This window comes from Muntiacus reevesi, chromosome 1 (assembly GCF_963930625.1).
Source record: "Muntiacus reevesi chromosome 1, mMunRee1.1, whole genome shotgun sequence".
NCBI classification, from domain to species: Eukaryota; Metazoa; Chordata; class Mammalia; order Artiodactyla; family Cervidae; genus Muntiacus; species Muntiacus reevesi.
Window position 1 is genome coordinate 204,239,461 of NC_089249.1, and position 16,088 is coordinate 204,255,548.

At 40.6% G+C, this 16,088-nt stretch overlaps 1 protein-coding gene across 1 annotated transcript in view; it reads left to right on the top strand.

Moving 5' to 3' along the window:
• Positions 1-16,088, top strand: part of FBN2 (fibrillin 2) — a 218,876-nt gene that overhangs the window by 152,557 nt on the left and 50,231 nt on the right. The window contains exons 26-34 of the mRNA XM_065934320.1: positions 3,100-3,228; positions 4,006-4,131; positions 6,228-6,353; positions 6,838-6,960; positions 7,127-7,252; positions 7,570-7,695; positions 8,773-8,895; positions 11,345-11,467; positions 13,169-13,294. Coding sequence (XP_065790392.1) covers positions 3,100-3,228; positions 4,006-4,131; positions 6,228-6,353; positions 6,838-6,960; positions 7,127-7,252; positions 7,570-7,695; positions 8,773-8,895; positions 11,345-11,467; positions 13,169-13,294 — 1,128 coding nt within the window. The remainder of the gene's footprint in view (positions 1-3,099; positions 3,229-4,005; positions 4,132-6,227; positions 6,354-6,837; positions 6,961-7,126; positions 7,253-7,569; positions 7,696-8,772; positions 8,896-11,344; positions 11,468-13,168; positions 13,295-16,088) is intronic.

A 16,088-nucleotide genomic window follows, 5' to 3' on the forward strand; every position in this document is an offset into this window, starting at 1 on the left:
TCTGCATCTGGAAGGCACATCAGAATTTCTTGAGTGTGTGTGTATTTATATATATATATATATATGTTTTATATATATATATACTCTTGCAAGTCACCTTTGCTAGGTTCAAAAATTATTTCTCCTGGTGCCTCTTCTCCTTGATCTCCGGCCAAACCTTCTCCGTGATTTTCGTCCCTCTTTCTTTTCATGCTGTTTCCCTCTCTCAATTGTCCTGTCATGATGGTGATGTTCCTTTTCTAATCTTCACAGAGTCTTCTTGCCTTTGGCATTTTCCAGAGTCGTCAGCTCTCTCCACAATCTGCCTCTCAGAATTGCGTCTGCCACCATGTCTTTTTGAATGGCCTCTGTCGAGCTGACTCCAAGGTGCTGTCTCTAGCCCTCTGTTCCTCCTGAGTTCCACTCTCAAATTTCTGACTTTGATCTAGACAGTTTATTTTTTCATCTCCCTTTCTCCCACCCCGCTTCCTCTGTCTAGGGTCTTCTTTACATGTATTAATATTACCGTGTCACTCAGGATTGCAACCTAAGACTTAATTTTGACCCCTCCCTCTCCCAACAGATAAGTGACAAGGTTTTGTATATTCTTCCACAGTCATTTGACTGTTGCAAGTATTTCTTCTACACTATCCCTGATGCAGGTTCAGCTGTTCAGGGCACAGACTCTGAGCAGAGATGAGCATGCTGGAATCTTATTAGGAATTGGTTTTGGGGTCAACGACCTGGGGAGGAAGGGAAAGGAAGCAGAAGGGGCCTGAAGGAAAAGTTAGGCTGTGATGCGGTCCCAGTGTGGTTCTCAGCACCCCCAGTGGCGAAGCTCTGCATCTTTCTGGAAGACCTTTCACATCAGAATTGTCTTGAATTAGGACATAGGGGCTTGGCGTTGACATAGCTGCATGATGAATACTTGGGTACATCTACCCGGTGGAGGCTGTGAATGTGGGGAGCTGTCCTATTAGCTGAGGTTTCTCCTGAAGGTAGCCCCCACCTCGGGACTTTCTGGCAGCCACAGTCCCACAAGCAGAGGGCAAGGATGTGTGAATACTTCCTTCCTGAAGCAGGATCTGGGCAGCATATCATAGTCTCTCCTACACTGCGGATTCCTCCAGCATCTTTCACCCCCCACCCCGTAATTTCCCCCAGTCAGATCCTTCAGTTTCACACCCACCAGGTTTTTCATGCTAAAAAGTAGGGCTTAGATTGTGTAACTTCCATTGACTCAGACCACCCTAGACCTGGATAAAGAAGCTTCTCCAGTTCTGACTGCTCTGTTCTTGGTGTGAAATCAGCCGCATCATTTAATGACTCTGAAACTTGCCTTGTTTAAATTGTTCAAGAGAGAAGTTTATTAACAGTACTGCGCGGCTGTGGGCTATAGTGTGAAAGGACAGTAGGACATGGGTGGCTGCCCTTCTTCATAGCACGGAAGGCCCATCTACTGCTCCCCACATTGTCACCAGAGTAACCATTCCTGTCTTGCCTATACTTGCATTCATCATCAGCCTCTCTGTAACCCTGTTCTCTCTTCAGAGAACTCTGTTCTCTGAAGTGCATTAATTTTCTTTACCTAGGCATTTTATCTCTTGACTTTCTATTTGTTCTACATCTTTAAAGTTAGATTTTCTGTGCAGATCTTCCAGGATCAATTAAAAAACCACCCCCTTCAGAATACTAATTATTAACAGAGAAGAGCTTATCATATGTACAGCACTCTTTATAAGACAAAGAAATGTCAATTCACTTACTCCTATGAGACAGGTTCTGACACACGCCCCATTTTACAGATAAACAAACTAAGGCCCAGAGAAATTAAATGATTTTTCCAAGACCCTGCACCCAGAAAATGACAGTAGTGGGATCTGTGTCCAGCTCTCTGGTTCCAGAGCTCAAAATCTGCACTGTGCAGCTCTCACCACATGACAGCAGCCAGAATTTGTCCCTCCTCTGCCATTGAACTTGTTCTGTGTTTTCATATGGTTCTCATTACCAGTTCCTAGATACTGATAGATAAAAAATATGGTAATTAGCATGCACATTATTTACCTGCTTAATTGAATCAATTGATTTTGTTAAGACTTTTGTTCAAAAGAAGGTACCTGGATTTTCAGGATATATGTCCTGCAATTGGGAAAATCAATAGAGAAACACCAAAAGCCGGGAGGAAGCTGGGACTGAGACCACCCTCTGCCCAAGGAAGCATGTGCAAATTAGTCATTTATAAAATCCTGTGAGAGAAAAACTTTAAAATTCACCAAAATAAACATATGCTGGCAGTCACATTTTCCCCACTGTGACAAAAATGGTTAAACAAGTCATATTTTCTTAATTATATTTTACAGATATGACTGCTCTGTTGAAAATCTTGAGTTTTAGGAATGGGAGATTTCTCAGAGAATCCTGCTTTTGAGAATACATGTGCTACTATTAAAGATTCTTATTCACTGTGCTGTATAAAAAGTGACAAACAGAACAGCCCATCATTGTCCTTTGTTTTCGATTTTAAAATCAGATCAGTAGGCTCTTCCACCTGAATATTACACAAAAGCACGGAGTATGTTCCATGACCCTGCCATATATGTGTGTTCTCTGGCTCAGAGTTCAGTAGTTGCATCCACCTCTGAAGCTGTCCCTGGGGCCAGCCCAGCCACCCCTGCTCAGAGGCAGAAGCCCCCACAGGCCCCCACCAGGGGTGGACATGGCTAGTGCATCAGAAGTAGCATGGCCTTTGGGTTGTGCATGGGACTCCATCTATGTGGCCACTGCTTCCTCATTTGCCACTTGCCTTGGTCCTCTCATACCGTAGTTGCTTGTTTCATCCTTCTGTTACCATTTCTAAACCGTAAAGAGAAATCCACAATTTCAGAGTTCTTAAAGGCAAAAAGACAGCACCTGCCCGTTGGCTGTGACAGTTTTGGCAGTTGGGGAAAGGAATGTGCCTGCAGCCCTGTCCCCATCTAGGGGATCTCCTGAAAACACATCCTCCTCCTGCTCACCCGATTCCTCCAGCACCTTCACTTAGAAGGCCAAATCTCTCTGTTCCTTAACACCTTCTCATCTCACTCTGGTTTTTTTGAATTTCTTTTAAACCCTGTGGATTAGACATTGACGAGTGCAGGATTTCTCCTGACCTCTGTGGGAGCGGAATCTGTGTCAACACGCCGGGCAGCTTTGAGTGCGAGTGCTTCGAAGGCTACGAGAGCGGGTTCATGATGATGAAGAACTGCATGGGTAAGCCGCTCAGTTTTGGAAACAGGTCTAGCACAGACTCGTTAGTGCGACCATGGCTTGTCTCCGAGCTGTTAACAGTGTGTTTGGCAAGTTTGTGGCGAGAGAGCACAGATCTAAATGTCAGACAGGAAATCTGCTCCTCTCTAACTCTTAGGGAGCCCCAGCCTCTTGGCACCTTAATGGCAGTAAGATATTGAGACTGAGTTCTGTTTATTTATAGAATCTGAAATCACCACAGACTAACTACTGAGCAGGGATTCACTTTAAATGTATGACGTTGGATGTTGACCCCAAATTTATTTATTGTTATGAGAATCCCATCTTCTTTTCCTGACTTATGTGTCATTACACAAGCTCTTGGCACTGCCCACCTTTTAGCCCACTGTTGCATTTATTAGCAACTTTTAGGACTCATTTCATGGGATATACAAAGTGATCAGTCTTAAGATTTTTCTATCACTTTGATTAGAGATAGAGATATAGGATGTCTGGAGTTTAGACTGATGAAAAGCAAACACTGTTTATTTTTTACCTCTTGTGAGCCTGGTCATTTCATACAAGTAAATGCCTTGAGAGCTCACTGTCTTTCAAAGGAGAACGTGATACTTAAATCTACTAAACATAGAGAAAGTGAGGAGAACCTGATCCCATTTGGTGTTAACCCAGCTCCTACATTTGAATCACCATGACTGAGATAACGAATCTTTCTCCCAGTCTGTGTCCGTGAACAGTGTTTCCTCAGAGTTCTTTAATGGCTCTCACGTTTTTACCTTTCAGACATTGACGAATGTGAACGTAACCCTCTCCTTTGTAGGGGTGGCACCTGCGTGAACACTGAGGGCAGCTTTCAGTGTGACTGCCCGCTGGGACACGAGCTGTCACCATCACGTGAGGACTGTGTGGGTAAGTTTGTCTCCTCGGCACATAAACCCTCCCAGATCAACCTGTAAAGATCATAAAGATCAGAGGTTTTTCTAGTGAACTTGTTCAGGGCATATGAAATCTAGCTGATTAAAATTTGGGAGTTCGGAGCGCACACATCTGGAGTCAGGCTGTGTGTCTTTAGAGAATGCTTTGGTGACGCGCTCAAGTGAGTGGCATTCCCCCTGCTCCCCTCGTTTTTGTTACCAGCTTTCTGGAAGGGAGCCTGCCCTGTGTCAGGCCTTGTGGTTCCCTCCTCCGGGTCAGCTGGGACGGGACGGCAGCTCCTGTTGGAGGGGCTGCTCCCTGACAGTTCCCCTGGGAGCATACCTGTGCACAGAATCCACCCTATGCCCTGGTCTGCTCACCTGCGTGTGAGCACGTGCGCTCCCTCCTGCCCGCTCCTCACAGAAGCCCCGAGGCTTCCCTGGCCCTGAGTGCAGCAGGGAAGGGGGTGCGATAAGAGAAGACCACCGCTGGTCCTGAAGCAGTCCACGGGCTTTAAAACGTTGCCTTAGCCAGGAAACATTTTCTTCACAGGAGATCTTCTTGAAGGTGTAAGCAAATTAAACAGTTTAAAATAAAACAGATCCCACACTCCCAAATAAAAGCGTTTGAACACATCCCTGTCTACACCTGTCTATTTGTAACCCATATTTATATCACTGGGCTAATGATTAGGTGAATCTTAAATCATAGACCAGGCATTTTATTTACTTTTTAAACTTTTAATGTTTTTACTGAAGGAAAGAGTCTTTAAATTTTATAGAGCTTTACAATTTTTAAAAGTTTTGCATATGCGCTTTCATATAATCCCACAATAATTCTTTTTTTTACCCCACCCCTATTTTGCCCCTCCCGTCTTTCTTCTCCCCACTGCTAACCACTAGTTTGTTCTCTGTAATTATGAGTCGCTTCATTTTTCAAAGTCATTATAAAAAGGTGAATTTAAAGGTTTTAAATATTTTAAATTCCACATTAATAATAGTACAAAAAGGTATTTCACACAGATAATTGCAGAATATTTATTCATATTTGTGATACTAGTGACTCAGATCTGTTTCTTAGTTCAGAAATTTATTTCGCTAATTAATTTTCATATTTTTAATGAATTTTTTATGACTGGATTTTATAGCTGAAAAATTTCCCTCAATGTTATAGTGTACATTATAAGATATGTATTTTTGCATGTTCAATAAAATATTTCATGGCTATGAACATAAATCTATCACATCATCCTTGTGATCTTGAGAATTCAAAGTGAATTTCTTGGTATATCTGATTTTTTTTCCTAGATCGTGTTTGACAGGTAACTTGTGCAAGGAATGTCTCTCTACCATTTTCTTGCTCTTCTATTTTTGCATTATTAGTACTAGTTTCTTCCACAGATCTTTTCAGGAGTTTTTTTTTTTTTTTCCAAGATATCTGCCCATCTTATAATAGTTATCTTATTTAAAAGCAGTCAATATAATCTGTAATCCACCTGTCCAGGCTCACTAAACACAATGCCATGAAAACTTGAAAAATGAGGGCCCTGTTTCTAGCCCCTCTGTTCTGGGGAACCAGCCATCTTCCCTCCGGAGCCGTCATGTTATTTAGACAAGTGACCATCCTGTTAGGACCAGCTGAGCTTGCGAATTCATACATTAAGTATCATCCAGCTTTATTTCTGGCATGTGCTAAGTGCAGGGGGTCTAATGTGGTACTCACTAGCCACATGTGGCTATTTAAATTTGATTAAAATTGAATAACATTAAAAATTCAGTTCCTTAGTCATACTCTCCACGTTTCAAGCCCTCAGTAACAGCTACACATGGGGCAGCATGGATGTGAAACAGTTCCGTTAACATAGAAACTTCCAGCGGACAGCACTGTTGTAGATAGAACTAAGAGAAATATAGATTATTGCAGCATTTTCTTTAAATTTCCCCAGGAGATCATCTCACTTCCCCCTGAAGTATTAATAAATAAAACCCTTTGGATAATGATAAAGCCCATTGCTTCAATGCAGCATATTCTTGATAGTTTAAAATGACACTGTGATTTCATAAACGTTAATTCTGTGTATCTTTTTATAGATATTAATGAATGCTCTCTGAGTGACAATTTGTGTAGAAATGGGAAATGTGTAAACATGATTGGAACTTATCAGTGCTCTTGCAATCCTGGGTACCAGGCCACGCCAGACCGGCAGGGCTGTACAGGTAAGGCGGCCAAGCGGGTCTGGAGCTTGTATTCCTCAAGTCAGCCTAGGAGTGCTTCTGGTACTGAATATATAATGAAGTCGATGGGAGTCTTTTGTCCTAAAAGTGAATCCAAGTATGGGGGCAGATCTCTAAGATGCCATGGTTTGGTGGTTTTGCAGAAGAATCTCTGCTTTTAGCCTAGAAAACGTCGTATATTTCTGTCTGTGTATATTTCATCTCATGTTGTGTTTCTGAGTTTTTTAATCATAGGTTAGTAGAGCTAAATAAATGTCAAATGAAACACTGTCTAAAAGGAAATGGAAGGAACTAAGAAAGACTAATGGTACAGTGATAAATCAGTATGAATGAATGGGGGGCTGGGTGTGGAGAGAAAATCCAAAACTATTTAAACTTTATCTGTTTAAAAAGAAAAACTCTTCTTTTAAAAAAAAAAAGGGGGGAAGTAGCTCTGACAAGTAACGTGGTGGTGATGTTTTCACAGATATTGATGAGTGCATGATAATGAATGGAGGCTGCGACACGCAGTGCACTAATGCGGAAGGAAGCTACGAATGTAGCTGCAGCGAAGGGTATGCCCTGATGCCAGATGGGAGGTCATGCGCAGGTACAGAAAGGAAAATACTCAGACTGTGTGTGCATGTGTGTGTCTGGTTAATTTTATCTTACGAATCTGGCTCCAGATATTTTGAGTGAAACTGGATGGAAAAAAGATGCGTGAGCTTAGTAAAAGCCGTTCATGTTTTCATTTGATGTTGAATTTGTGTCATCAGATATTGATGAATGTGAAAATAATCCTGATATCTGTGATGGTGGGCAGTGCACCAACATTCCCGGAGAGTACCGTTGTCTGTGCTATGATGGCTTCATGGCTTCCATGGACATGAAAACGTGCATTGGTGGGTATCATGCGAGCGGGATAAATATTTATGTACAGTATGCACACAAATATATACACATACGAAGACAAAGCTTTTTGGTTATTTTCAAAATTCAAACTGTTGTATTAGAAGGTGTAAAAGCGGAAAGGGAAGAATTGTTTGAAAGAAAAGCCTTAAAGACAGAATACTTATCTGCAGTACTGGGTCCTGCAGATATTAGACATTATATTTGAAATTTTGTTTGTATATCTCAATATTATTCTATTCATTTTTTAAAACAGCTTTTTAATCTATGGAATGAATACGTATTAACCACGGTATTGAAAATTTTCTAGACGTGAATGAGTGTGACTTAAATTCCAACATCTGCATGTTCGGGGAATGTGAGAACACCAAGGGCTCCTTCATTTGCCACTGTCAGCTGGGGTATTCGGTGAAGAAAGGGACCACAGGATGCACAGGTAGGGGTCAAGCTTGTATCCCCTGCGTTCCAGCTTCTTGCATTGCAGAGGTTAACCTGCAAAACCGCTTGTTCGCTGGGATGCCTTGTGCTTTCACCCACGTCGGGCTGTAGCAGTAACGTGATGAGAAACGCCCAGAGCCCGTGTGATGTGTTTGGCCCTGCTCTGTGGTAGATGGGCATGATCTGAGCCGCCGAGCCACAGACCTCACTGTGAATGGGCTTGGACGCAGAGTGGGAGGGTGGGTGTGGAGTGCAGGCCCCATGGTTCTCACGTGCTCTCGGGGCAGCAATCACTTTCCTAATTAACCTGCTGCCCCAACAGGGGATACATGTAAAGAAGGAGCACCAAAGGACCTGGAGGAAGCTCGGTTTAAACTAACAGAAATTAATCTAAATGTTATATTTAGACTCTTTTTCTTCCTTTCTTTGCCTCATCTTTTCCTTTCTTCTTTTCTCCTCTCTTTCCATTTGCTTTTGCCTTCTTTTCTCCCTACCCAAGTTTACTCTTTTTGCCTTTGTTCTTGGTTCATCCCACCCACTTTATCTCTTTCTCTCTACTAAATAATTTCAGTCTTCTAAAAGAGGGGATGGGGCTTGAAGTCCCAGGGTCAGTTCTTTGGGCCAGATGTCCATCACTGCTCAAGGTTCTTGTAGGGGTATTTTGCTCAAGCCAGGTGGTAAGTGACTTAGACTATAGCCCAGACCTTCCTAAAGCCTACACCTACAGAAAAGAGCAAATAAGGAAAGAACTCTGCATGTTCATAAATGTATATGTGTACACACACAACACACACAAGGCACTGTATACATGTACTGATAAGCATCTGGTCGTTTTCCAGATAACATTTCCAGGGAATATTTTTGTATATTGTGGCTGGCAATTTCTTTCAGGGAAGGCCTTGTTTGACTTGGATCATGCACTTCCAGATTCTGTTGGAGCCTAAACATATTAAAAATTAAAAGTCAGGTTATTTTCTCTGTGTTTGCTTTAAAACGTTGCCTGTACAGACATCTCTTGAAAGTAGAATTAATTAGGTTGTCTCTTATCGTCTCCACATTCATTGTGGTTTCTCAGATGTGGATGAGTGTGAAATTGGTGCCCACAACTGTGACATGCATGCCTCATGTCTAAACGTCCCAGGAAGCTTCAAGTGTAGCTGCAGAGAAGGCTGGGTTGGAAATGGCATCAAATGCATTGGTGAGTAGTTTGCAAATGTAAATAAGCTTTGCTAAGACGCAAAATTCCTAGGGGCTGTTCTTTGCACAGTTGTTAACCCACATTCTTGAATAGGAACATGCCTCTTATTTTCATTTATTCTCTTGAAAATCAAAGGCTGTATTTCATTGCAAGATAATTCCTGTCCAAGAGTTTCCTTTAACCTTTGTATAAGTGATCAAATTACAACAATATGCCTTGGCATCTGCATTTTAATGTGTTGTTGTTCACTAAGTTACTTGATGTGCAGCCAGAAATCCAAACAGCTGTAGGATGAAAAATGACTCATATATTTTTTCAGTCTTTTTCTAGAGTAATCATAAAATATAAAATCCAGTGAAATAAATGAAGGGAATCTAAAGGGTTTTTTTTTTTTTTTTTTTTTTCAGATAACCTAAGTCTGTAATAACTGATTGATAGCAAACTTCTTAATAGAAAATAGAATTCTTCTTCCAGGAAAACCTAAATGTTTTGGATTCCAAGAGGCCAGATTAGAAGGAGCATGGGAAGACAGTTGCCATTCTCCAAGTTTTATGGTTCTTGACCAGAGGCTATTAAGTCCTTTATAGCTGGGAGGCAGGGAACTGGATTTTCCTCTTGGTATCATTCATGGTGCTGCTTAACAATAAAGTGTGTTCCAACATATAAAAATTATCCAGCTCAATTCAAAATGCCAGTTAAAGCAGGTGAAACTGGCCTCCCCATAATTCCTCATTAAAACCTGATAAGCCTGCGGTAAGGATTCGGTGATAGTTTTAAGATCTCTTATTAAAAACATGTTAGTTTATTTGAATGTACTTTCTTATCCACTCAGTTGTTTTATACTTGTCATATGTTTGTAGCTGACTAGAATTTGAATTACCATAGTTTCTAAATAACTTTGCTAAGGAACATTCTATCGTGGCATCATTAAGTCCACTAGCTCCCTATCCTAGTCCGGACATCTTTCTATCGTTAATCCAGTGATTTTTCAGCCATATCCCCATTCCCATTATTCTAGTACCCTTTGTTCACTGTTTTTCTCCTTTTCTAGCCTCCTTTTTTGGTGCTGCTTGTCCATCTGTCACTTTGGTCAACTATTGGAAAATAGCCTGCCTTCAATACAAGAGATTTAACCACGTGCAGGCACCAGATCCACCTACTTCTTTCCAACTCCATCCCCCTGCTCTGGATGCAGCTGTTCTGTCTGTCTCCCCAGCCGCTTCCTCTCTGTTAGTTGCTAAAATACCTCCTCATAGGTTTGTTCGCTCCCTCTCTGGTCCTCTTGCAATTCATTCTCCACATAGCAGCCAGACCAATTTTTTAAACTATGGGTCTGATTTCTTCATAATTATCATTTTAGCCCATTGAATTCCGGATAAAATTCAGCTTCCTTCACATGGATTAGAAGACCTTGTGTCATCTTGCTACCATCTCTCCTGCTTCACCTTCCATTATCCTGAGTCTCCTACATTGTGCTTTATCACTCTGACCTCCTTTAATTGTCACACCAAGTGCTGTTCCTTCTCAATGTCATTATATGTGCTGTTCCCTCTGCAGGGAAGACCCATCCCTACTTCTCTTTAGCACGTCAACTCTTGCTCATCCTTCAGGTGCAAAGTTAACTAAAAATAATTTGTCAGTGGGACTTTCCTAATTCCTGCATTCCAAATTAGACTCCTTTTCTTATTTCCTCATATTTCTTCATGGTATGTGTATAACAGTGCTTAATTTAATTTTCTGTGTTTAGCATGTGTCTTTTCCATTAGACGAGGGGCTCCATGAGCTTCCCTAGCAGCTCAGTCTGTAAAGAATCCGCCTGCCAATTCAGGAGACCCAAGAGATGTGGGTTCCATCATCCCTGGGTCTGGAAGATCCCCTGGAGGAGGAAATGGCAACCCACCCCAGTAACCTTGACAGGAAAATTCCATAGAGAGAGGAGCCTGGCAGGCTACAGTTCATGGGGTCACAAAGAAGTCGGACACAACTTAGTGACTAAACCAGGGGCTCTGTGAGCTCAAGAATCATATCTTGGTTTCCTCATCTATAAAATGAACTTGAAAACTCTATGGTAATTGTCCTGCTCTGAAGTTCAATATTATCTTGAAAATTACCCACACTTTTAGTGACAAAGTAGCCAATGATAAAATTCCCCCTAAGTAGAAATCAGAAGGAAATCTAGCCCTGGTTTTCTTTTAAACATTATAATTCTAGTTGATTAGATAGCTCAAAAAACACTTGAACTAATTATTTTGGCTCATGCTTGTACCGTGAACATTCTGGATCATAGATCAGAGGTCTTAGAAAATTAGAACTGTGACTTTACCAGTCAACTAAAACATATTCCATTTGGCCACTTTACATTTAAATTAAGCAAATGAAGATCTTTCTAGGTGTTTAAATATTCCACCTTCATTTCTGAACTTCACTGCTGTGTTCTCTTGACATGCAGATCTGGACGAATGTTCTAATGGAACCCACCAGTGCAGCATAAATGCTCAATGTGTTAATACCCCAGGCTCCTACCGATGTGCCTGCTCCGAAGGGTTCACTGGAGATGGATTTACCTGCTCAGGTGGGTGAGGTCCTGATTTTCACAGAGCACTGTATATGTTTTTGTCATTGGAAGAAACTGTAGTTAAAGGAGGTTGAAATCACTACCTCTGTCTTTAGACTTGACTTGTAGGTGAATGTGTATTTTTGCTTACATTAAACACAAAAACCGGGAAATTTTTCAAAATAATGGCATTTATTACTATTATGTGGTCTTAATGACTGTCATTTCCTTTTATTCATTAGTTAACACGATGGCCAAAAACACAGGTTCTGATTCAGACCACTTGGACTCAGAGCTTGTTTGCGCTGCTTACTGGCTGTGAGCCTTAAGCAAGTTCCGTAACCTGTGCGTCCTTAGTTTCTCCATTTTGGAATGGACACGGTGGCAGTAACGATAATGATACTATTTCCCCCCTTTTTTTTTATATCACTGAATGAACGACATGTGGGAAAACTATTCAGCTTCTTAAAATCTATGACCTACCCGATCACGGTTATTTATTGTGTTTATAAAAATCTCAGTTTATCATATGGTTTTGAAAGGATTAAATGGAATGATATAAGTAAAGAGCTTAGAAACATGCCTCATAAGAGCTCAGTAAATGTGACTAAATTCATACTACATTCTTTGAGGATAAAACATCCATTCATTATATTCATGTAAAAGGCTAGAATCATCTTGCTGGACATAAAGAACAATACTTCTCAGCTTGAAAGATAAGTGTTTCTCAGTTTAATGTACATGCATTTAACCCCAAATTAAAAGAGAATTTTTTGTTATGGTTATTGACGTCAAGAACTCAGATTAAAATTCTCTAATACCTCTTTAAGAAAAGATGTGTATTCAGTTGCAAAGCTTTCTTCCTTTTAAGCCTTGGGTGCTGCGTCTTTCTCAGCATGTCTGCACTGTGGTGTGAAGGCAAGGGCCTGGCCTTGGAGTCAGACACAGCTGCACTCAGACCCTGGCTCAACCGCACATTAGCTCACTGTGACTCCCACGGCTCAGTCGGCTACTCTTAGCCTCGGGTCCTTCCTCTTCTAAACCTCACAGGGCTGGTGAACTAAATGAAAACATGCATATCAGGGAACTAGCACACTCCCTGGCAAGTGTTAGGCCCTCAATAAACATTGGTTTCTGCCCTCAACCCCTTTTTCCATGTGATAGAGTCAAATGAATTGTCTTTAAGATCTATGAATAATGCTCATTTGTGTAATTAAAATAAGAATGAGATTCTTCTTTGTGTAATTAAAATTTAATGAGATCGTAATGGCATGAAAGAAACTTTCCTCATTCCCATAGAGGAATAGAAATGCTTTGCATAGAAATGCTTGAATTAATGAAAGAAAGAGTTGTTCATTTTAACTCTAATGTTTTCAAATGAATTAATGCCATTTTAAGATTAAGTCCAACATTCTTGGCTATCTCTAAATGATGTTGCTATAGCACTGATGCATCAAATTAGCCTTAAAGAGAACTGAGACAGATGGGAGAAACATCTCATATCTCATTCCTCCTGTTTATTGTGATGGAATTGCATGTTATAGATTAAATAGCTTTACTGTCAAATGGCATACCTTTATTTAGGTGTGTATGGATAATTGTTTGATGTTAATGAACACTAACTCAGGCCAGTGAGATTGGTGTAGTTATGGAACAGAGAAAAAAATGTGTCAGGAGATTTGAAACTTTTAATAGAGATGTAATTTGCTCCTTCAACAGATGTTGATGAATGTGCAGAAAACATAAATCTCTGTGAGAATGGACAATGCCTCAATGTCCCAGGCGCATATCGCTGCGAGTGTGAGATGGGCTTCACGCCAGCCTCAGACAGCAGGTCCTGCCAAGGTGGGTCACCAGGATTCCAACTCATTTCCAAGTTGGATCAACTGCAACAAATGAAACCACAAAAAGGGCTGGAACGGGCTCCACCTGGAAGCAGAATACACAGCACATGCTGCACATATAAAAGTCATTTGTTTAAGCATGGATTATTTTGCCGAATGAATAATGATGAAGGCGGCTTTCATCTCTTATGAAGTTTTCCTGGCCAAGAGCCAATAGTTGGAACTTTGGCTTATTCAATTTTTTTTAACTATTTCTTTTTTTTTTTTTACTTTTTCTTTTGTTTTTAATCACTAAATGAATGACATGTGGATAAACTGTTCAGCTTTTAAAATATGATACATTATGTACCTCAATCACTGCTATGTAAATGTGTTTGTCAGAATCTAGGTAGCTCATTTTTGGCGTTACCTTCTTACCTGAGTCGACCATCTGCATGTCTGGGACTGGAGGTCCTCTTCAGGAACTCATCAAGAACTACACCTTTTGCTGAATAGTCATGTTGCCTTCCTCTTAAGTTATGACATCACCCCCTTTCCTGGAAATGGGACTTTGTAACTAGTGTGATATCTTTCCAAGTAAAAGAAGTTGAATTTTCTTTTACATTAGAGACTCAATTCACATTGCATCGAGTTTGGGTCATCACTGTGTTCTCAAGAGTACATTAAAATGTAAATAAAGAAAGGAGAGGACTGAAAACGATTCATATGCCATAAAGTTTTTAACGAAATTAGTGATTCATAAAAAGCCTTAAAAAAATAACTCAGGCTGGCTGCTAGGCAAAGATTTTTTAAATGAAACCAGATTATAGGCTTTCCCTACGTGAGTCCCTAGTCAAATGAACAGAAATAGTAAATGCCAGCTTACACACACACACAGGCATACACTTCACCAACCAAATGAAAATTATACAATCTGGGGCAGCTTGAACTAGAGCCTGACTCTGCCCCACCACCAGAAGCATCACTCAAGAGAGAAAGTGTGCCTAAAAGATCATGGAATTTTCCATAAATATCTACAAATTTGGATCGAATCAGAACAAGAGAATAAGTAGTAGACTCTGGGAAAATACTAGAAACTGAAAGCCTTTGTGCTTCTACTTTGACCTACTAGGTTGAGCAGAATCGAAACCATTTTATACAGAGCAGCTGTAGAATGAACTTTTTTTTCCCTTAGTCCTGCTTCTTTCTAAGCATTGAAGCCAGTTAGTAGAAAGTGTGAGTCAGTATGGTCATGGAATTACATGATTTATTATGCACGTCAGCTAGACAAGAATTGGTGGGAAAAGGAACAAGTTAGCAGTATTCAGACACTTTTGCCAACATAAAATTTCAAAATTAATCCTTTATACTTGACAACATTTGCCCTTCGTGGTTCTATTCCAGTACCTGTGGCCTAGGCCCTTCTAAAATTTTCCCCAGAACCTCCCCCAAGGTGATACTAAATAGTTTCTATTTACTGTACTTTTTTCCTGTGTTGACTTTCCCAAAATATGTCACTTCCATGTAGAGAAATCCCAATTGCCAGGGCGTCTGAGAGTATCGCACACGTAGCTCACCCTCTGCTCCATTTAGATTTTAGATAGATGTCAACTTTTGAGATCCCCAAAATGTAATTCTGTGATTCTGCCTTTTTCTCCTTTGTTTTGTCATTTCTTCTTCTATGAGGCCTAGCACATCTAGACAGTTTATCCTGAGTTAATACTTTAGTTTCTTGACATTTTTCCATCTTACTATAAATTTATGCCCCTCTGAATTAATCCTCTGGTCAACATTGTGCACTCAGCATCTACATCTAATTTCTATAGACTTGAAAAGGTTGCTAGAGTTGGCCATTTCTCAGTATTCTTCACCGAAATAGAAGCATGCAAAACCTGCAGGAACCTCCTCAGGGACAGGTTAGGACTCCCATCAGGTGGAATGAACCCAGACAGAGCATTTCTCATGATGCCTGAAGAGAGATCAGGGGCCAGGTTCATCAACAAAGACCACACAGAACCCAGCAGAGGTCTTCCCGTCCGTGTTTCTCACCTTCCCCCACCTTGTGAAACCCTGGGCCACAGAATAGAAGCTTTAGTGAACCCATACCCCAAACTATCTTCCCAAGAAATCCCAAGGTTACAAAAGAAGGGAAGATGTCAAGAAGTTCCATCGAAACTATATCAGAGTACAGTTGACACTTGAATAATGCGGGGGCTGGTGACGCCTACCCTCAGCTTGGTAGGCAATCTGTGTTCAATTTATAGTTGGTCCTCAGTGTTCCCCGTTCCTCTGTTTTCATGGATCCGCATATTTAACCAACCACAGATAGTGTAGCTGTACTACATACACTGCAATATTTACTACTGGAAAAAAAAAACCATGTTTAAGTAGACACATGCAGTTCAAACCTCTGTTGTTCAAGCACCGACTGTATATAAAAACTCTTATAAGAGCTGACCAAGTAAAGTATATGTAAACTGAAACAACAGCTACTATGCTGTTATGTCTATGGAAATAACAACAGAAGAAGAACATACAAAATACATAATCAATTCAGAGTAGAAGAAAATTAGTCAAGGAACAAGAGCAGATTCCATGTAGGTGTGTTGTACTACAGATAATCTTAATAAAAACATATGATTGTGCAAGTTCAAAGTAATTATAAGAACAGAAAAGACATTGCAGAATCAGCAGAAACAAAAAATACGGGCCAACAAAGGAAAATAAGAGAACTATTAAATAGACCCAGCAAAGAATAGAGGAGATGAAAATGTAATTACCAGTGAGATAATCACAGTGAAAAAAAAAGGGGGAAA